The following is a 22,500-nucleotide window of genomic DNA, read 5'->3' as shown; positions in this document are numbered from 1 at the left end:
GATCTGTTGTTTCATATAGGGCTGATCTGTTGTTTCATATAGGGCTGATCTGTTGTTTCATATAGGGCTGATCTGTTGTTTCATATAGAGCTGATATGATCTGTTGTTTCATATAGAGCTGATATGATCTGTTGTTTCATATAGACTTGATATGATCTGTTGTTTCATATAGGGCTGATCTGTTGTTTCATATAGGGCTGATATGATCTGTTGTTTCATATAGAGCTGATATGATCTGTTGTTTCATATAGGGCTGATATGATCTGTTGTTTCATATAGAGCTGATATGATCTGTTGTTTCATATAGGGCTGATATGATCTGTTGTTTCATATAGAGCTGATATGATCTGTTGTTTCATATAGGGCTGATATGATCTGTTGTTTCATATAGGGCTGATATGATCTGTTGTTTCATATAGAGCTGATATGATCTGTTGTTTCATATAGAGCTGATATGATCTGTTGTTTCATATAGAGCTGATATGATCTGTTGTTTCATATAGGGCTGATATGATCTGTTGTTTCATATAAATCTGATATGATCTGTTGTTTCATATAGGGCTGATCTGTTCTTTCATATAGAGCTGATCTGTTGTTTCATATAGAGCTGATCTGTTGTTTCATATAGAGCTGATATGATCTGTTGTTTCATATAGGGCTGATATGATCTGTTGTTTCATATAGAGCTGATATGATCTGTTGTTTCTTATAGGGCTGATCTGTTGTTTCATATAGAGCTGATATGATCTGTTGTTTCATATAGGGCTGATATGATCTGTTGTTTCATATAGGGCTGATCTGTTGTTTCATATAGAGTTGATATGATCTGTTGTTTCATATAGAGCTTATATGATCTGTTGTTTCATATAGGGCTGATATGATCTGTTGTTTCATATAGGGCTGATATGATCTGTTGTTTCATATAGAGCTGATATGATCTGTTGTTTCATATAGGGCTGATATGATCTGTTGTTTCATATAGGGCTGATCTGTTGTTTCATATAGAGCTGATATGATCTGTTGTTTCATATAGAGCTGATATGATATGTTGTTTCATATAGGGCTGATATGTTGTTTCATATAGGGCTGATCTGTTGTTTCATATAGGGCTGATATGATCTGTTGTTTCATATAGAGCTGATATGATCTGTTGTTTCATATAGAGCTGATATGATCTGTTGTTTCATATAGAGCTGATATGATCTGTTGTTTCATATAGGGCTGATATGATCTGTTGTTTGGTATTGGTCTGATACAGTATGTGTGGATTAGGGAGTATTATGGTGAGGCTGTTGTGCCCGTGCTGACCATGTGTCCCTGTTTCTGACTGAGTGACCTTGATGTGACCTTGTCTCTCCCTTAAATTATATGTGTATATTATGAATGAGGGGTTCTGTCCTGTACTGTTCCTGATTCTGACCGTGTCTCTCTCTCTCTCTCTCTTACAGACCTGTCTGGAGTTGGAGCGGTACCTGCAGACGGAGCCCAAGCGTCTATCAGAGCTGTTTGACGAGGAGCTCGACTGCCTCCTGACGCCTGCCTTCATGGAGGGTGCTGACAGTGACCTGATGGATCCCCTGGACCCACTCCTCCCCAGCCTCCCTGACCAGCCCAGCCCCCCTCCCCTCCTCATCTCCCTCCCCAAGGTCCTACAGGCCCCACACCTCCACAACACCAAGGCCTCTGAAAAAGAGTCTGGAGCAAAGACCACCAAGGAGGGGGTCAACGGGGTCAACGCTGCCCAGCTGAGTGCCGTCACATCCCTCACGCCGCCCTCCTCGCCGGAGCTGGGCCGCCACCTGGTCAAGCCCACGCAGACTCTCACCGCTACAGCCGACGGCACGCTCACGCTCAAACTGGTGGCCAAGAAGGTTGGTCTGAACGCAGCCAAGCTGGTGGCCATGCACGCCACGCTACCCTCGCCGCCCAGCAGGGGGGCACACAGCGACAGCGAGCAGGGGTCTGGGTCGCTGGGGGGAGATATCCCTGAGAACAAGAAGAGAGTCCATCGCTGCCAGTTCAACGGCTGCAGGAAGGTTTACACCAAGAGTTCTCATCTGAAGGCCCACCAGAGAACACACACCGGTGAGACAGAACCTATAGGTCTTAACCTTGTGCACTGTGTACCAGGCATCAAACACACTGCCTGAAAACACACTGCCTGAAAACTGTCTAGCCTGGCCATGCACCTACAGTAACACAGGTGCAACATGCACCTAACAAAAGAGCCAGAAAGATGATAGGTTTAGGTTTTAACGCTCTGCCTGAAAACAGAAAGATGATAGGTTTAGGTTTTAACGCTCTGCCTGAAAACAGAAAGATGATAGGTTTAGGTTTTAACGCTCTGCCTGAAAACAGAAAGATGATAGGTTTAGGTTTTAACGCTCTGCCTGAAAACAGAAAGATGATAGGTTTAGGTTTTAACGCTCTGCCTGAAAACAGAAAGATGATAGGTTTAGGTTTTAACGCTCTGCCTGAAAACAGAAAGATGATAGGTTTAGATTTTAACGCTCTGCCTGAAAACAGAAAGATGATAGGTTTAGGTTTTAACGCTCTGCCTGAAAACAGAAAGATGATAGGTTTAGGTTTTAACGCTCTGCCTGAAAACAGAAAGATGATAGGTTTAGGTTTTATCGCTCTGCCTGAAAACAGAAAGATGATAGGTTTAGATTTTAACGCTCTGCCTGAAAACAGAAAGATGATAGGTTTAGGTTTTAATTAACGCTCTGCCTGAAAACAGAAAGATGATAGGTTTAGATTTTAACGCTCTGCCTGAAAACAGAAAGATGATAGGTTTAGGTTTTAACGCTCTGCCTGGAAACAGGAAGATGATAGGTTTAGGTTTTAACGCTCTGCCTGAAAACAGAAAGATGATAGGTTTAGGTTTTAACGCTCTGCCTGAAAACAGAAAGATGATAGGTTTAGGTTTTAATTAATGCTCTGCCTGAAAACAGAAAGATGATAGGTTTAGGTTTTAACGCTCTGCCTGAAAACAGAAAGATGATAGGTTTAGGTTTTAATGCTCTGCCTGAAAACAGAAAGATGATAGGTTTAGGTTTTAATTAACGCTCTGCCTGGAAACAGAAAGATGATAGGTTTAGGTTTTAATGCTCTGCCTGAAAACAGAAAGATGATAGGTTTAGGTTTTAATTAACGCTCTGCCTGAAAACAGAAAGATGATAGGTTTAGGTTTTAATTAACGCTCTGCCTGAAAACAGAAAGATGATAGGTTTAGGTTTTAACGCTCTGCCTGGAAACAGAAAGATGATAGGTTTAGGTTTTAATGCTCTGCCTGAAAACAGAAAGATGATAGGTTTAGGTTTTAATTAACGCTCTGCCTGGAAACAGAAAGATGATAAGTTTAGGTTTTAATGCTCTGCCTGAAAACAGAAAGATGATAGGTTTAGGTTTTAATGCTCTGCCTGGAAACAGAAAGATGATAGGTTTAGGTTTTAATGCTCTGCCTGGAAACAGAAAGATGATAGGTTTAGGTTTTAACGCTCTGCCTGAAAACAGAAAGATGATAGGTTTAGGTTTTAACGCTCTGACCTAAAAACACAAAGATGATAGGTTTAGGTTTTAACGCTCTGCCTGAAAACATCTGCTTGGCTCTCAGTTCTCAGCATGATTGGGGTAAGTGCAAGGATTGCAATCCAAAGGTATCAAGTAAAAACAATGAGGCATTATTGATCTATCCCTCTATCTCCCAGTGTGAGCTAAAAATAAATATATCAGCTCTCCAGTGATGCCTCTCATTCACCTCAGTGACTCTATTGAGTCTCTAACTGAAACCAGTCTCTCCATCCACAAGCTGCCAGCGAGGGAGTGATATGGTAATTGCCAGATGATTGATAGACTGACAGGTCTAAATGGAGTCTCCGTGCTAATTCAGCCATATCTGCTGCAGCCTGGAGTATGTAACCGCCGCTGCCCTCCCCGTGAACCAGAGAGAGAGAGAGAGAAGTCCCAGGCTAACATGGCCTCCGCTTAGCATTAGTCGTAGCTCTAGCATCAGTGTTAGTTCCGCTAATCCTTCTCCTGAGGCCTGCTGTTGACTCGGCAGGTTTCATGGCTGCCACGCGCTACAGCGCTAGCGATGCTAATCACCAAGGCGTTCGTTCGCCCCTTCCTTATTTCCCACCACCAAAATGGGAGGAGGGAAAGGGGGGGGGAAATGAGTGAGGGATAGAAGAGAAAACAACTGCAGCATGCTGCCTATAGCTGTGTAGCTCCGGCCCTGGTATGTCCATTACAAGACAAGAGCAGTATAGTACAGGGATGTAATTCGCTCCAATTCCCTTTTTTGGTTATAATGTCCATACATCAGGACACACAGGGAGGGAGATTAAGATTAGTGCAGGATTTAAAGGTCCAATGCAGCCGTTTTTATCTCAATATCAAATCATTTCTGGGTAACAATGAAGTACCTTACTGTAGTTGTTTTCAATTAAAAAGAGCAAAAGAGCAATTTGTCAAGTAATATTTTTGCTAGGAGTGTCTGGGAGTGGTCCGAGTGGGGAGGCGAAAACTGAAAACTAGCCGTTATTGGCAGAGAGGTTTGGAACTCAAACAGCTCTTACACTAAAAGGGCACTCTCATAATTTTTTATAATTTCACAGTATTATTCCAACCTCAAAGTGTAGGAAATATATATAAAACACAGGGAAAATATGTTTCTGAGTCCACTGGGCCTGGGAGCCTAGCTGCATGGGGTTGACATCAATAGCAGCTTCGGTTCAGACAGTCCATAAGGGAACACACAGCCTTTCACTGAGGTTTAATAACCATAGAATTAGAATGTCCATACGTGGGGTTGGAATTCCCCTCAACCACGCCCACAAATTGGGGAAAACAAACATTATTTCCTATTGACCCCAATTGTAAAAGAGCCAACTTCATTGTCGGTTTTTAGTTATAACTTCATCGATTTTGGGGAAATAACAAAACATGCCGAAAAGATGATGTGTTGTTCAATGTACATGTAACCAGGTAAAAAAATCTGACCTACTGTTCGCACATAGGGAAATAGAGCCTGAGAGAAAAGCCCAGTGACTTCAGGCTATTCGGCATGTGAGAGTGGGAAATCTGAGGACCCGGTGTCCAAGTAGGCTACACGTACATATGCGTGAGGAAAACATTTCATCACATGTAAGACATTTAACTTGTTTAGTATAGTCGGTTTGAACCTACACTCACTCACATGGCTGTATAGTCCGATGGTTTGTGTTGTTGGTCTTGGCTAGCTTAATGTACCGGTCGGTAACTAGCTAGCACTCACTCACATGGCTGTATAGTCCGTTTGTTTGTGTTGTTGGTCTTGGCTAGCTTAATGTACCGGTCGGTAACTAGCTAGCACTCACTCACATGGCTGCTAGGACCGTCATGAAAAGGGGCATGCTGGAATCCCTACAATATGAAGTGATTCTATGTAGTGGGAGCAGGCAATGTTGAAAAGTGATCTTTAGACCTGTTGTACTTTCTCAAAGGTAGTTTTGTAATTGACTAAAACAAGCCCACAACAAGAAAATTGCATTTTAAAAAGGTCACGGATTTGCTGTGGGCCAATGGGGTAACCACAGGTTGTTTTCCCCACAGGCGGGCAGGGACGCAATGTCTTATCTAAAACCGACCGGAACTATTCTAGTCAGAACAGAAACCCACCCAACATTTTCCTATCTTCACTCCTCTGGTGTTGGGAATGGATGGTTTGTTTTAGGGAGATGGGAGCTTCTGCATGGATGGAACTCTAGGAAATGGGCCAGTCTGTCTGCTGTAACTTCAGCTGAGAGCTGAGAGATCATAATAGGCCCTACGCTCTATCTCCAGTTGACTGAGGAAATGTAATTAACTGCAGAACACAGGCACCTGTGATGCTGGTGGGAGGGGGTGATGAATCAGAGGGGGTGCGTTGCTAGGTGACCATATCAGAAACAGGCGAGAGGAGAGTACGTAATTGGCTGATTATTTGCAGCTCCTGGTACCAGTCTCAGCCTGTTTCAACAAAGTGCTGCCCATTCCAACTACCCCTGCCCCTAACACCAGCCACCCCTCAAATCCAGCTTCCCCCCCACCCCCAAAAAAACCTCCCACCCGCCCCAACCTGCTCTCTTTTTTGGGGGATTTGGGTTGCCAGGCAACTGTATTAGACTCATCCAGAGCAGAGCCATAATTGGCTGGTGGTGCTGAGTGTCCATGGCTGGCGGATTCACGGATTCAGCCGGCTCCACTTCTCTCTCTCTCTCTCTCTCTCTCTCTCTCTCTCTCTCTCTCTCTCTCTCTCTCTCTCTCTCTCTCTCTCTCTCTCTCTCACACACACACACAAACTCTCTCTCGCTCTCTCTCTCTTTCTCACACAAACTCTCTCTCTCTGCCGGTTACTAGGAGACTCCATCATGCATCCTCGCTTCGCAGAGTTATAATTGGCTGGCATAGCGGTTGGCGTGGCACTGTGGTGGTGGGTCCAAGCCGGCCCTGCTTCATTCTGTCAAGTCTGGAGAGGAGGAGAAGGGAGGGAGGGAGGGAGGGAGGGAGGGAGGGAGGGAGGGAGGGAGGGGAAATGCGAAGGGGAGGTGCTGATGGTAGTGGAGAGGAGGAGAGGAGTAGGAGCGTTGGCCAATTACTGGGGAAGGGGTGTGAAACGTTTACTGTCTCGCACCTGTGGCCACAAGACTCTCCAAAATGACAGAGAGCGGTCCTTGATGACTGACTGCCTGCCTGTCTGTCTGCCTTTCTGCATGCCTCTATCCCTGCTTGCCTGCCTCTATTCCTGCCTGCCTGTCTGCCTCCTTGCCTATCTCTGTCTGTCTGCCTGCCTGCCTCTATCCCTGCCTTCCTGCATCTATCCCTGCCTGTCTGTCTCTATTCCTCCCTGCCTACCTGCCTATATCCCTGCCTGCCTGCCTGCCTGTCTGTCTCTATCCCTCCCTGCCTACCTGCCTATATCCCTGCCTGCCTGCCTGTCTGTCTCTATCCCTCCCTGCCTACCTGCCTATATCCCTGCCTGCCTGCCTGTCTGCCTCTATCCCTCCCTGCCTACCTGCCTATATCCCTGCCTGCCTGTCTGTCTCTATCCCTCCCTGCCTACCTGCCTATATCCCTGCCTGCCTGTCTGTCTCTATCCCTCCCTGCCTACCTGCCTATATCCCTGCCTGCCTGCCTGTCTGTCTCTATCCCTCCCTGCCTACCTGCCCATATCCCTGCCTGCCTGCCTGCCTGTCTCTATCCCTCCCTGCCTACCTGCCTATATCCCTGCCTGCCTGCCTGTCTGCCTGCTGCCTGTCTGCCTGTCTCAGTCCCTCCTTGCCTGTGCCTGCCTCTACCCCCCCCTGTATGCCTGTCTCTATCCCTCCTTGCCTGTGCCTGCCTCTATCCCTGCCTGCCTCTATCTCTCCCTCTGCCTGCTTCTAGCCCTCTCTGTCTGCCTGACTCTATCCCTGCCTGCCTGCCTGCCTCTATCCCTGCCTGCCTCTATTCTTGCCTGCCTCTATCTCTCCCTCTTCCTGCCTCTATCTCTCCCTCTGCCTGTCTCTATCCATCCCTGTCTGCCTGTCTCTATCCCTCCCTGCCTGTCTGTCTTCCTCTATCCTACCCTGCTTGTCTGCTTGCCTCTATCCCTCCCTCCCTCCCTCTCTCCCTCCCTCCCTCCCTGCCTGCCTGCCTGCCTGCCTGCCTGCCTGCCTGCCTGCCTGCCTGCCTGCCTGCCTGCCTGCCTGCCTGCCTTCCTCTATCCCTCCCTCCCTGCCTGCCTGGCCTGCCTAACAGGCTCTCATGACAAGGCAACACTGTCTGGGGGTATGATCTGTTATAGCTTTTACACCGTGGAAGAGAATGGGCAAATAAAAAGCCTCAGGTCTTTTGGCAAAATGTTTATGAGTGTATCAAGAGGCAGAGGCAGATGTTCAGAATGTGTTGCGTTCATATGTTCACCCCAGAGGTAGAGGAGTGTTGTGTGGAGTGTGTTAACTGGAATCTGGCTGTAAAGTGGTGTGTTGCTGATTCAATGCTGAGGTGTTGCCGTCTCTCTGGCTTCGTCTGAAATGGCATCCTATTCCATATATAGTGCACTACGCATAGGGTTCTGATCAAAAGTAGTGCACTATATAGGGAATAGGGTGCCATTTTGGTTGCACCCTCTTGCTCTAACAGCAGTACAGGGTCATGACCCAGTACACAGAATGCCCTCTACTGATTTGAATAATATTTAAAACACAGAAAGGAAAGCACAGCAGATGATCCTGAGGTGTTTCTACCCTGAAATCTGTCACACTTCCACAATCTCACCACAGACAACGGATCAAATAATATCTCAAAAGAAACGGAATGAGAAAAGAGAATGAGAAATTAAAAAGGATTTGAGGTATCACTCACAATCCAGGTGCCTCTTGTAATTCCCATGTCATCGTACAACATGGAGGATGAGGGGACATGCATTGCATCATCTCACATCCCTCTGTTCTCCTCTCCATCTCTGTCATCTTTTACTTTCTGTTGCATCATCGTGCTCGCAGCAGATTCCACAGTGCTCTGAGATTATGTAAAACAAAACTGCATCACCCTTTACCGTCTGCTGCTGGGGTTGCCTCAGATTTACTTTTGGCAATGAAATCACTGACATTTCTACTGCTAATCAACACCTTTTATTGCAGGTGTTTTGTAGCAGAATTGGCTTAAATGACTTCAATCAACATATGCAGTGCTCCACACAGTACATTGCTGCAAATCAGCAGAATGTGTTTTACCATGCACATTTTAAAAGTTTATTCTTTAATTCTACTGGAGGAAATGAGAACACACTTTTCCATTTACTTTGGGGATTAAAAGGAAAAGCTCCTCAGTGTGATTCTGAGAATCACCAGAGCTGTGTTCTGTAGAGTACCTTCCCCACCTCCATTCATCTCCATTTATCTCCATTCATCTCCATTCACCACCTTCCCCACCTCCATTCATCTCCATTCATCTCCATTCATCTCCATTCACCACCTTCCCCACCTCCATTCATCTCCATTCACCTCCATTAATCTCCATTCATCTCCATTCACCACCTTCCCCACCTCCATTCATCTCCATTCATCTCCATTCATCTCCATTCACCACCTTCCCCACCTCCATTTATCTCCATTCATCTCCATTCACCACCTTCCCCACCTCCATTCATCTCCATTCATCTCCATTCATCTCCATTCATCTCCATTCATCTCCATTCATCTCCATTCACCACCTTCCCCACCTCCATTTATCTCCATTCATCTCCATTCACCACCTTCCCCATCTCCATTCATCTCCATTCATCTCCATTCATCTCCATTCATCTCCATTCACCACCTTCCCCACCACCATTCATCTCCATTCATCTCCATTCAACACCTTCCCCACCTCCATTCATCTCCATTCATCTCTATTCACCACCTTCCCCACCTCCATTCATCTCCATTCATCTCCATTCATCACCTTCCCCACCTCCATTCATCTCCATTCACCACCTTCCCCACCTCCATTCATCTCCATTCATCTCCATTCACCTCCATTCACCACCTTCCCCACCTCCATTCATCTCCATTCACCACCTTCCCCACCTCCATTCATCTCCATTCATCTCCATTCACCACCTTCCCCACCTCCATTCATCTCCATTCATCTCCATTCACCACCTTCCCCACCTCCATTCATCTCCATTCATCTCCATTCACCACCTTCCCCACCTCCATTCATCTCCATTAATCTCCATTCACCACCTTCCCCACCTCCATTCATCTCCATTCACCACCTTCCCCACCTCCATTCATCTCCATTCATCTCCATTCACCACCTTCCCCACCTCCATTAATCTCCATTCATCTCCATTCACCACCTTCCCCATCTCCATTCATCTCCATTCATCTCCATTCATCTCCATTCATCTCCATTCACCTCCATTCACCACCTTCCCCACCTCCATTCATCTCCATTCACCTCCATTCACCACCTTCCCCACCTCCATTCATCTCCATTCACCTCCATTCACCACCTTCCCCACCTCCATTCATCTCCATTCACCTCCATTCACCACCTTCCCCACCTCCATTCGTCTCCATTCACCTCCATTCACCTCCATTCATCTCCATTCATCTCCATTCATCTCCATTCACCTCCATTCACCACCTTCCCCACCTCCATTCATCTCCATTCATCTCCATTCATCACCTTCCCCACCTCCATTCTTCTCCCTTCACCTCCATTCACCACCTTCCCCATCTCCATTCTTCTCCATTCATCTCCATTCCTCTCCATTCATCTCCATTCACCTCCATTCACCACCTTCCCCACCTCCATTCATCTCCATTCACCTCCATTCACCTCCATTCATCTCCATTCACCTCCATTCACCACCTTCCCCTCCATTCATCTCCATTCACCTCCATTCACCACCTTCCCCACCTCCATTCATCTCCATTCACCTCCATTCACCTCCATTCATCTCCATTCACCTCCATTCACCACCTTCCCCATCTCCATTCATCTCCATTCACCTCCATTCACCACCTTCCCCACCTCCATTAAGCTCCATTCACCACCTTCCCCACCTCCATTCATCTCCATTCACCTCCATTCATCTCCATTCACCTCCATTCCCCACCTTCCCCACCTCCATTCTTCTCCATTCATCTCCATTCATCTCCATTCACCTCCATTCACCTTCATTCACCTCCATTCACCTCCATTCACCACCTTCCCCACCTCCATTCATCTCCATTCACCTCCATTCATCTCCATTCACCTCCATTCACCACCTTCCCCACCTCCATTCATCCCCATTCATCTCCATTCACCTCCATTCACCTCCATTCACCTCCATTCACCTCCATTCACCACCTTCCCCACCTCCATTCATCTCCATTCACCTCCATTCATCTCCATTCACCTCCATTCACCACCTTCCCCACCTCCATTCATCCCCATTCATCTCCATTCACCTCCATTCACCTCCATTCACCTCCATTCACCTCCATTCACCACCTTCCCCACCTCCATTCATCTCCATTCACCTCCATTCATCTCCATTCACCTCCATTCACCACCTTCCCCACCTCCATTCATCCCCATTCATCTCCATTCACCTCCATTCACCTCCATTCATCTCCATTCACCACCATGTCTCCCATAGGGACTCCTCTCCTCACCCTCTACTTCCTCTGTCTCCCATAGGGACTCTCCTCTCCTCACCCTCTACTTCCTCTGTCTCCTATAGGGACCCTCCTCTCCTCACCCTCTACTTCCTCTGTCTCCCATAGGGACTCTCCTCTCCTCACCCTCTACTTCCTCTGTCTCCCATAGGGCCTCTCCTCTCCTCACCCTCTACTTCCTCTGTCTCCCATAGGGACTCTCCTCTCCTCACCCTCTACTTCCTCTGTCTCCCATAGGGCCTCTCCTCTCCTCACCCTCTACTTCCTCTGTCTCCCATAGGGCCTCTCCTCTCTCCTCACCCTCTACTTCCTCTGTCTCCCACTGTCGCCTGTGATTTGGACATACCACTGCTCTCCCGATTGAGCCGCTTAGATTTCACTTTATGGCACTTTAGTCTAGTTAGGAAGATTGGTAGACATGGTGATCAGGGGAGACGGTGGCAGCTGGCTGACTGGAAGTACGGTATTACTTCCCATTAAGCGTCATTAAGATCCCAATTATCGTTACCACCCCCGGATCTGAATCAACCGCGGCAGCAGTGCTCGACAGCACCAGGGCAGGTGCCACCCCAAAACCTTCCCCGACTTTAGCCCCCTCCCACCCCCCACCCACCAGGTCCAGGCCCATTCGAACACAGCCAGCCTGGTCCCCAGGAGGGGTACCTCAGGGTCCGGATCCCCCCCCTCCGCACCCTGCTGCACCCGCCTTTCACATCCCAAAAGGGATTTTTTTTTTTACCAGGGAGATAAAAATACAACATGTGAACAATAGATATCTCCCTCTCCCATCTGTTTAACTGGGGAGAAATTCATTAGAATTTCAGATCTCTCCACAGGGGGTCAGGGAGCAGAGAGGAGAGGAGGATGACGGGGGCAGAGGAAAGAAGAAAAAAAGGTTTTGTTTTTCACGGTGATTTTAGTTTTAGGACTATGAATTAATATAGGTTCGCTGAAAGACTTCATTTAGAGAACTCTCTGAGTTTCAGGCTGGCTAATTGACATGATTGGTTAATGTAAAACCCTGTGGTGAATAAGCCTGGGTGTGTTATCCTGGGCTGGGTAACTACGGTAACACAGGTACATTAACTAGCTGGGAGGAGCTCATCTGTGGCTGCTTGGTGATGTTGTAGCAGTTTACATCTCACTATTCCCACCTTAAAACAGAAAAGAACTGTTGTATTCAGGTCACAGCTGTTTAAAGTGTAACGTTTTCTTTTCTCTGTCTGTCTTGTCAGGTGAGAAACCGTACAAGTGCTCCTGGGAGGGCTGTGAGTGGCGTTTCGCCCGGAGCGACGAGCTGACGAGGCACTACCGCAAACACACCGGAGCCAAACCATTCAAGTGTAACCACTGTGACAGGTATGTACCACACACGCCAACATCAATTGCACACACACACTTTGCATGTCCCCGACCAAATGGTATAGAAGTGACAGCGGATAGGACATGATCTGCATGTGACAGAGAAATGATCTATCTCAAACAAACACTCATCACACACAAGTACATCAATACACAGTGCACTACAGTAACCACGTGTACATTGATGGTGGAAGGGGGAGTTAGCCGTATATAATGTAAAGTGCTTTGAGCTGTAGAAAAATATTTGCTACGTAAATGCAAGTCATCGCTGTAATGTCCCCTCGGACAGCCCCAGTCCCAGTAGCAATGCTCTTCCTCTCTGTCTCCGTTTCCCTCTCTGTCCTCATCATGTGCATAGCAGCACTCTACAGACTGGCTCTCCTCGCGTCCCTGGCAGTTAACACAGGATCTGCTCCAGTCTGCTGAGTAACTCAGTCACAGGCCAGTCCTATGTTACCCTGTGAATAGGCCGTTCTCACACGCTGCTCTACCCTGCTTCCCCTGCTGATGGTACTGGCAGGGCTGCATGCTGACACTATCAGTAAAAGCACAAGTGGAAAAAAGTGAGATGGTTATATAACAGAAGAAACAAGGAACTAAGGAGAGAGAGAGCGACCAAACACGAACCAGATTGGGCAAGCAGACACTCTCTCCTCACACACTCGTTCACACACCCGTACACACACTCATACACACACCCGTACACACACTCGTACACACACTCGTACACACACTCGTACACAGGAGATCATCCATTTTCGAACAACAGACACAGTGACACTCATCAGACCCCTCTGTCCTGCTGGATACACAAAGGAGTGTGTGTGTGTGTGTGTGTGTGTGTGTGTGTGTGTGTGTGTGTGTGTGTGTGTGTGTGTGTGTGTGTGTGTGTGTGTGTGTGTGTGTGTGTGTGTGTGTGACAGAGAGGGCACATTTGCATTAGTGTGGGTCTGTGATTGATAAGCTGTCAGGGGATAATAGCAGGAAGCAGTCAACCTGTACGTGTCCCAAAAGGCACCCTATTCCCTACAATAGTGCACTACTTTTGACCAGAGCCTATAGGGAATACCAGGAGAGGGTAACATTTGGGAGGCAGACCCTGTCTTTACACACAGGCAACACTTACACACTGGGGCCAAGGCGCAAGCTGATCGCTCCAGGTGGAGCCACAATTACCCAGCTCCCTCTCTGTCCCCCTCCAGAAGGGGACCGCTTTCCAAAATCCACCATCTCCCTCCCTCCCTCCCTCCACACACACACACACACACACACACACCCACACACACACACACATTATCCTAGACCAGCCTTAGCCACTGTATATAATACACCATAGCCCCACTCAAGCCCCCAACTCGGGAGAGTGCATAATCAAATCCATGTTCACACACTCATTACCAGCATATATGTTGGCTGTTGGCTAACAATGGGGCTATTTGTAGTAAGCCTGCTACAGTTACGGGAAGTCCAGATGCCAGGCCAGCTTTAGATACACACACAGCCTCCAGGACTTGGATGTGAGCTCAGCCAGCCAGCCAACTAGTTCAGACACTCAGACTCTCTCTCTTTCTCGCTCTTTCTCTCTCTCTCTCTCTCTTTCTCTCTCTCTCGCTTACTCTCTCTCTCTTTCTCTCTCTCTCTCTAACGTGCGTCCTAGGGGACTCTATTTGGACCCTCCCAGTACCTCTAGTTTAGGTTTGAACCTAACCCCCTCCTGATCACTGCATGTTCTGCTGACACACACATACTATATACCAGGGTTACCCAACTGATGGCCAACCGGACTAATTTGGCCCACAAATGATGTTATTTGGCCCCCCAAATTTGGACATCAAATTTGAATTTTGAAAATCTGTCCCCGCGCATAGAGAGATACTGTATACAGTATGTGATCGCATACAAATGTTAGCAACGTTTTTTTAGTCAAATATTCTATATCTGTTTGGGTGTGTGGGTGTGTCTGACAGAGAGGGTACATTAACATTAGCATGGGGCTGTGATTGATAAACTGTCAGGTGATAATAGTAGGAAGCTGTCAGCATACCACCCTGCATCCCACTGCTGGCTTGCCTCTGAAGCAGAGCAGGGTTGGTCCTGGATGGGAGACCAGATGCTGCTGGAAGTGGTGTTGGAGGGCCAGTAGGAGGCACTCTTTCCTCTGGTCTAAAAAATAACATTTAAAAAAAGAATCCCAATCCCCCAGGGCAGTGATTGGGGACATTGCCCTGTGTAGAGTGCTGTCTTTCAGATGGGACATTAAACAGGTGTTCTGACTCTCTGTGGTCACTAAAGATCCCATGGCACTTATTGTAGGGGTGTTAACCCCAGTGTCCTGGATAAGTTCCCAATCCGGCCCTCATACCATTATGGCCACCTAATCATCCCCAGATTCCAATTGGCTCATTCATCTCCCCGTAACTATTCCCCAGGTCGCTGCTGTAAATGAGAATGTGTTCAACTTACCTGGTTAAAAAAACATTTGTAATTTTGTTCCGGTCCCCTGACAATCCGCTCAAGATAAAAATAGTCCTGTCGCTGAATGTAGTCGATGATCCCTGCTATATACACACTCGCAAATACTCCCATGCACATCTTTCTGTCGCAGAGACGAATAGAAGATGAAAGGAAGGAAGGAAGGAAGGAAATGTGAGGCACAGCATTGCAGTAGGTGTGTGATAAAGAACACCCAGAGTGGAGCTGGCTGGATCACTACCTATAACTCATCTGCTGATTATGTCTTAGTAGTATTTCACTCACACTGGGAAACGGCTGTAAAATGGCTGCCAAAACACTGAGTGTGAATAAGATGAAAGTGTGGAGCATCCCAAATGGCACCCTATTCCCAAAATAGTGCACTACTTTTGACCATGGCCCAATGTGACCCTATTCTCTATATAGTGCACTACTTTTGACCAGAGCCCTATGGGCCCTGAATTAATGCACTATACGTGAAAGTATTCAGACCACTTGACTTTTTCCATATTTCTTTTATGTTACAGCCTTATTCTAAAATTTATTAAATTGTATTTTTGCCACGTCGATCTACACACAATATCCCATAATGACTGTGAAGCCTTTGTAATTGATGAAGCTCTCATCTTAAAAGCACATTCAAATGATTTCCTTGTTGATATTGTCTTCTTAAACAGATTGTGGCCACTCCTAAATGAATGGTAATGATACACAGAATAGATAAATATGGATGGTAATGCATTAAGCATCTGTCCCTCTCGTCTGTCAGTCAGCTGTCTGAGCTGAAGCTCCTACCTAAACAAACAGTAGACTGGCTCTACATCCCAAATGGCATCCTATCCCCTAGATAGTGCACTACTTTTGACCAGAGCCCTGGTCAAAAGATGTGCACTATAAAGGGAATAGGGTGCCATTTGGGATGCAGGCTGGAACATAGGTTAACTCAACCCTGTCTTCTGCTGGGCCTTTGAAGCATCTTGTGAGTGACGCGGCAACCATCAAACAGGCGCGTTGATCTCCCCTCTGTGAGGCAGCCTGTTCAGGCACCTTAGGGAACGCCTGGCTGGATGGGCCAGGAGGAACTCACATTACCATCAGAATGGGAGAAAGTTGAACAGTAAACACAGCCAGTGTGTTGAGCTCTGAGCCCCTCTGTCATCCTTTCCGATACACACACAGGAACGTCATTAATTCTGCCTAATCAAGCTGGGACCCCCTGCAGGGCGAGGTAGAGGGGTGCAGGGGGGACGGGACGGGGGGCGTACCAGCTGGTGTGGCAGCCTCTGACAGTGACTTGGAGGGCCATCTGTCCAACCAGCGGACCTTACTCAGCCCCCACTGGCCCTCTAGCAGTCACACCAGACAAGTACAACATGGTCAGTTCAAAAGGAAGGTGTGACGGAAGGAGAGAGAGAGAAAGGGAGAGAAAGAGAATACATTAAATGAAAGAGAAAAGTCTTGAAGTCTTGAATAGCAACCAGCTCTGAGAGAGAGACTGAGAGAGAGAGAGACTGCGAGAGAGAGAGACTGAGAGAGAGAGAGACTGCGAGAGAGAGAGACTGCGAGAGAGAGAGACTGAGAGAGAGAGACTGAGAGAGAGAGAGACTGCGAGAGAGAGAGACTGCGAGAGAGAGACTGAGAGAGAGAGAGAGACTGCGAGAGAGAGACTGCGAGAGACTGAGAGAGAGAGAGACAGAGAGAGAGAGACTGCGCGAGAGAGAGACTGCGAGAGAGAGAGACAGAGAGAGAGACTGAGAGAGAGAGAGAGAGAGAGAGAGTGAGAGAGAGAGACTGCGAGAGAGAGACTGCGAGAGAGAGAGACTGCGAGAGAGAGAGACTGAGAGAGAGAGACTGAGAGAGAGAGACTGAGAGAGAGAGAGAGAGAGACAGAGAGAGAGAGTGAGAGAGAGAGAGACTGCGAGAGAGAGACTGCGAGAGAGAGAGACTGCGAGAGAGAGAGAGACTGCGAGAGAGAGAGAGAGACTGCGAGAGAGAGAGACTGCGAGAGAGAGAGACTGCGAGAGAGAGAGAGACTGCGAGAGAGAGAGAGAGAGAGAGACTGTGAGAGAGACTGCGAGAGAGAGAGAGACTGCGAGAGAGAGAGAGACTGCGAGAGAGAGAGAGACTGCGATTAGGATCTGGCTAAAAATACTTGAATCAGTTATAGAACCCATTGCCCTTTATGGTTGTGAGGTCTGGGGTCCGCTCACCAACCAAGAATTCACAAAATGGGACAAACACCAAATTGAGACTCTGCATGCAGAATTCTGCAAAATATCCTCCGTGTACAACGTAAAACACCAAATAATGCATGCAGAGCAGAATTAGGCTGATACCCGCTAATTATCAAAATCCAGAAACGAGCCGTTAAATTCTACAACCACCTAAAAGGAAGCGATTCCCATATCTTCCATAACAAAGCCATCACCTACAGAGAGATGAACCTGGAGAAGCGTCCCCTAAGCAAGCTGGTCCTGTGGCTCTGTTCACAAACACAAACACACCCCACAGAGCCCCAGGACAGCAACACAATTAGACCCAACCAAATCATGAGAAAACAAAAAGATAATTACTTGATACATTGGGAAGAATTAACAAAAAAAAACAGAGCAAACATGAATGCTATTTGGTCCTAAACAGAGAGAACACAGTGGCAGAATACCTGACCACTGTGACTGACCCAAACTTAAGGAAAGCTTTGACTATGTACAGACTCAGTGAGCATAGCCTTGCAATTGAGAAAGGCTGCCATAGGCAGACCTGGCTCTCAAGAGAAGACAGGCTATGTGCACACTGCCCACAAAATGAGGTGGAAACTGAGCTGCACTTCTTAACCTCCTGCCAAATGTATGACCATATTAGAAACACATATTTCCCTCAGATTACACAGTTCCACAAAGAATTCGAAAACAAACCCGATTTTGATAAACTCCCATATCTACTGGGTGAAATACCACAGTGTGCCATCACAGCAGCAATATTTGTGACCTGTTGCCACAAGAAAAGGTCAACTAGTGAAGAACAAACACCATTGTAAATACAACCCATATTTATGCTTATTTATTTTCCCTTTTGTACTTTAACCATTTGTACATCGTTACAACACTGTATATATACATAATATGACATTTGTAATGTCTTTATTATTTTGGAACTTCTGTGTGGAATGTTTACTGTTCATTTTTATTGTTTATTTCACTTTTGTATATTACCTACCTCACTTGCTTTGGCAATGTTTTCATATGTTTCCCATGCCAATAAAGCCCCTTGAATTGAATTGAATTGAAAGAGATGCGAGAGAGAGAGAGAGAGACTGCGAGAGAGAGAGAGACTGCAAGAGAGAGAGAGAGAGAGAGAGACTGCGAGAGAGAGACTGCGAGAGACTGCGAGAGAGAGAGAGACTGCGAGAGAGAGAGAGACTGCGAGAGACTGCGAGAGAGAGAGAGACTGCGAGAGAGAGAGAGAGACTGCGAGAGAGAGAGACTGCGAGAGAGAGAGAGAGAGAGAGAGAGAGAGACTGCGAGAGAGAGACTGCGAGAGAGAGAGAGACTGCGAGAGAGAGAGAGACTGCGAGAGAGAGAGAGAGGACTGCGAGAGAGAGAGACTGGCGAGAGAGAGAGACTGGCGAGAGAGAGAGAGACTGGCGAGAGAGAGAGAGAGAGAGAGAGAGAGAGACTGCGAGAGAGAGAGAGACTGCGAGAGAGAGAGAGACTGCGAGAGAGAGAGAGACTGCGAGAGAGAGAGAGACTGCGAGAGAGAGAGACTGCGAGAGAGAGAGAGACTGCGAGAGAGAGAGAGAGAGAGACTGTGAGAGAGACTGCGAGAGAGAGACTGCGAGAGAGAGAGAGACTGCGAGAGAGAGAGAGACTGCGAGAGAGAGAGACTGCGAGAGAGAGAGAGACTGCGAGAGAGAGAGAGAGAGAGAGAGACTGAGAGAGAGACTGCGAGAGAGAGACTGCGAGAGACAGAGCGACTGCGAGAGAGAGAGAGAGAGAGACTGCATTGTCTTTCATAACTGTTCAGCGTTCTCCCACCACCCGTACACACCACGGCTAGCTGGAGAAATAGCCCATCATAGCTGTCTGGATAGAGAGAAACCTCTTCTGGATTTAAATTGCAGAGCTGTCTTTGGACAAATTAATAATGGATACAGCCATCGGCAAATTGAATTTTTAATTCCTCATTTCTCTCTCCCACATTTTGTTTTCTAGCTTGCTTTATTCATTTCAGTTGTGATTCATTTTATTGCTTTGCATGAGTGTAATAGGATAATCCACCCTTACAGCCCTGTAAAAGTAAAGGACATGTGGCGTATATATTCTCCCTGTTTGCTGTTATTTATCACCCTCCCCAGTAGCAGTATCCAGTGAGCTTAATCGATTAGTACCGAAACAGGCCTATGGGCCGTCCCCCCCCGCCCCCCCCACGCCTGTTCACATGTCATGACTCTAACTAATAAGGGGTTTCTGCCATAGTATTTCACCTCTAGCTGTGGTATAAATCGCAGAACCAGGGACCTTGATTTGTGGCTGCGTTGTGGAGAGTTACCACACATGCTCTTTAACAAACAGAGAACGAGCAATCCTGTTGCTGAACTGGCATGTCCTCGTTTTGACTAACACTTAGGTGATAAAAATTAAGCAAGATGTAATTTATTATTAAGAGGCAAATGTTTTTTGTCCTTGAAAGTCTTCACTCCCATCTGTACACGTGTTACACAGCTCTTTGTTTTCTCACACACACCAGCTGCTGATTTAGGCTCGCTGAACACAGATTATTAAACACATTTCTTTCTGTTTCATTTGCATCTTTGTCAGTGTTTGTCATTTTGTGTGGCTCAGTTGGTAGAGCGTAGCGCTTGCAATGCCAGAGTTATGGATTCGATTCCCACGGGAGACCAGTTTCGAAAAAAGTATGAAAATGTATTCACTCACTACTGTAAGTCGCTCTGGATAAGAGCGTCTGCTAAATGACTAACATGTCCAATGTACCAGCAGCAGGAGAGCAGTGTCTGTCGTAATATGTCACTTATCACTGATTTCTACCCAGATTATCTGAATGTCCATTTAAACCTCAACAGTTATCCAGCTAACATCTGGATGTACAGTTTAGAATCTGAGTATCCATCTTACTAAAGGCACAGATCAGTCATGCAGAAATGAAACTTTCAGCCTCTCGATTACCTCCCTGAATGCGTAACCATGTTTACCTACTGTTATTGAGTAACATAGAGTTTGACTTCCCCCACTAACAACCTCTTCTCTCTTTATTTCACTTCTCTCCAGGTGTTTCTCCAGGTCAGATCACTTGGCGCTGCACATGAAGAGGCACATCTAAGAGAGAGGGAGGAGGAGAGCGAGGAAGAAGAGCGAGAGAAGGGAGATAGGAGAGAAGAAGAAGTAGGCAGGAGGGAAGACGAACTACACACCAGCTCCAGCTCTCATCATCCCGAGGCTGCCCCTGCCACCTGAGACCTGACACTAGAAGCATAGTGTAGGGGATGACACGCTGGACGGATGTATGCCACGACCCTGGATGGACGGATGGTTGGCGAGGACAGATGGAGTGATGGAGGGAAAGAGGAGGAGGAGCTTGTTGTTTTTTTTTTATTCACACTTCCGTGATTCACACATCTCTACTCAACAGTCTACAACTCTCCTTTATTGCACCCTCTGATTAGCCATGCCTTGGTCTGATCCACGCCTGGTAACCCAGACACTGCCAAACCAATACGCTGATCCAGTTACAACCCATTTACACTCTACTGTTTATTTTATGTACATTTAAACTATAGAGCAACTTGGAAAGGAGATGGTTCACCCAGAATAAACTGCTACATTTTGACACGCCAATCGTCAGTGACTTGCAGAAGCAACGATGGGCACCCCAAACCATCAACAACTATTGGCCATTTTATTCTGGTGTGCTGTTTCCCAATCCCATCACAATGTTTTAGGGGTGTCTCTACCCTCACCAAGCCGTGTGAAATAACAACAATGCCAGAATAGCGAGAAGAGAGAGACCAATGGAACTAGTGGCCAATCCGTCAGTGGCGCCCCCTGTCTGTGGGAGGAGGGTCTGACACTTAAGAGAGTGAGCTCTGTGACCAGGATGCGGACTTCCTAGGCTCTCCTGTAGGAGGCGCTCTGCTCTCCTCTCTCACCTTCACTCCTGCCACCTCACAGGCAACATCTAACAAATGCGCAGCGACACTTTCTTGCCTTTGTTTTTTAAAGACAATTAATTATTATTATTAAGAATAAAGGTCTGTTTACTCTCAGCTGAAATGTCTTAAAAATTCACTGAAGGAAAAAAACTAAAACAGTTTATGTACGAACGAGGAACGATGTGCACATTCAAGGGAGGAACAACGAATGAACTTACCCCAACCCGTATGCACAGGCTAAACTCAGTAGCCGCTATCTGGCACTGATAGCTAAGAAGATGGAAAAACAAAAAAGAAATCACATGAACGCTGAAAGAAAAAGGATTTGTATTGTTGGCCTGATATGAAAGGAAAGGCCGTCTGTTATCCACTCTGTGTTTTTCTCCAATGCGATCCAGCTGAAAACAAACCTTGGCGGGACCTTCGAGGCTTCATCACCAAGCCAGGACCAGAACAGAACAGAAAACTGGAAAATGTTTGCTTTGTTTGTGTGGATTGTGGAACTCCACCATGGAAACCCCTATCTCCTCCAGTAGGGAGGGGCCTGGGAGGCTGGTCTGCTGTGACCACATCCCCTATTTGGGAGACTAGGGACATGATAGGCTACTGGACATGAATCTGGGTATTAGAAAGGACAACGTGGCCTCATCATCCCAGAGGGACTTGCCTGTTTCGTATCCATTGTCTGCACTGACTTTTTCAATGTTATCTGTGCTTTTTTTCATACAGTACAACAAAAAAAATGAAAAAATTATACAAATAAAAAAAACTGCATAAAAATACTCAAAAAAATACTACACAAAAAAAACTATTCCGTCTCTCTCACACCGTACAGGCACGTAGACACACACCAACACACAGAACAGCTTCTTTGCTCATGGCTCCACTTTGAGATAAGGAAAATATATGATTGAGTTAATGAACAGAGCTGGAAAGCAAAACACTGCATGGCAGCTTCTCACACTCGGATCGCTTCCCGGAATCATTTGTTCTGCTCCAAATTTTTCACAGTAGGATTTTTTAGCAATTGTTGTTTTGTAGATGAAGATCTGATTCCGCTGGAGGTAACGGCTTTGAAGTGAGAAAACGAGCTCATTCTCATGTTCAAACAATCTCAGTCTCTGTATGTTAACAATCAGCTTCAACAGCATGGGACCAGATTCCTCTGCCCCAGGTCTATGAAGTCTTACATAGCCTTGCAATCAGGGCATTAATACCAATACCACTGTCACTAATACTGTCACGATTACTGTACCCACGAACTTCCCCTCTCACATAAACCCTGGCCTCCTCACATCAGTTTTAATGGCTGCTCTATCAGAATAGATGCCATTACTGTCT

General features: G+C 46.7%; 1 protein-coding gene across 1 annotated transcript; it reads left to right on the top strand.

Moving 5' to 3' along the window:
• The first annotated feature begins 1,379 nt into the window (after positions 1 to 1,379).
• Positions 1,380 to 21,919, top strand: LOC115156291 (Krueppel-like factor 7). The gene is made up of 3 exons (XM_029703744.1): positions 1,380 to 2,085; positions 12,395 to 12,518; positions 20,279 to 21,919. Exons 1-3 carry the CDS (start codon positions 1,380 to 1,382, stop codon positions 20,328 to 20,330), a joined length of 882 nt encoding a protein of 293 aa, XP_029559604.1. The 3' UTR covers positions 20,331 to 21,919.
• The last annotated feature ends 581 nt before the right edge of the window (positions 21,920 to 22,500 follow it).

Source organism: Salmo trutta, chromosome 20 (assembly GCF_901001165.1).
Source record: "Salmo trutta chromosome 20, fSalTru1.1, whole genome shotgun sequence".
NCBI classification, from domain to species: Eukaryota; Metazoa; Chordata; class Actinopteri; order Salmoniformes; family Salmonidae; genus Salmo; species Salmo trutta.
Note: the sequence above shows the minus strand (reverse complement) of the source record. Positions and strands in the feature narration are given on the sequence as shown.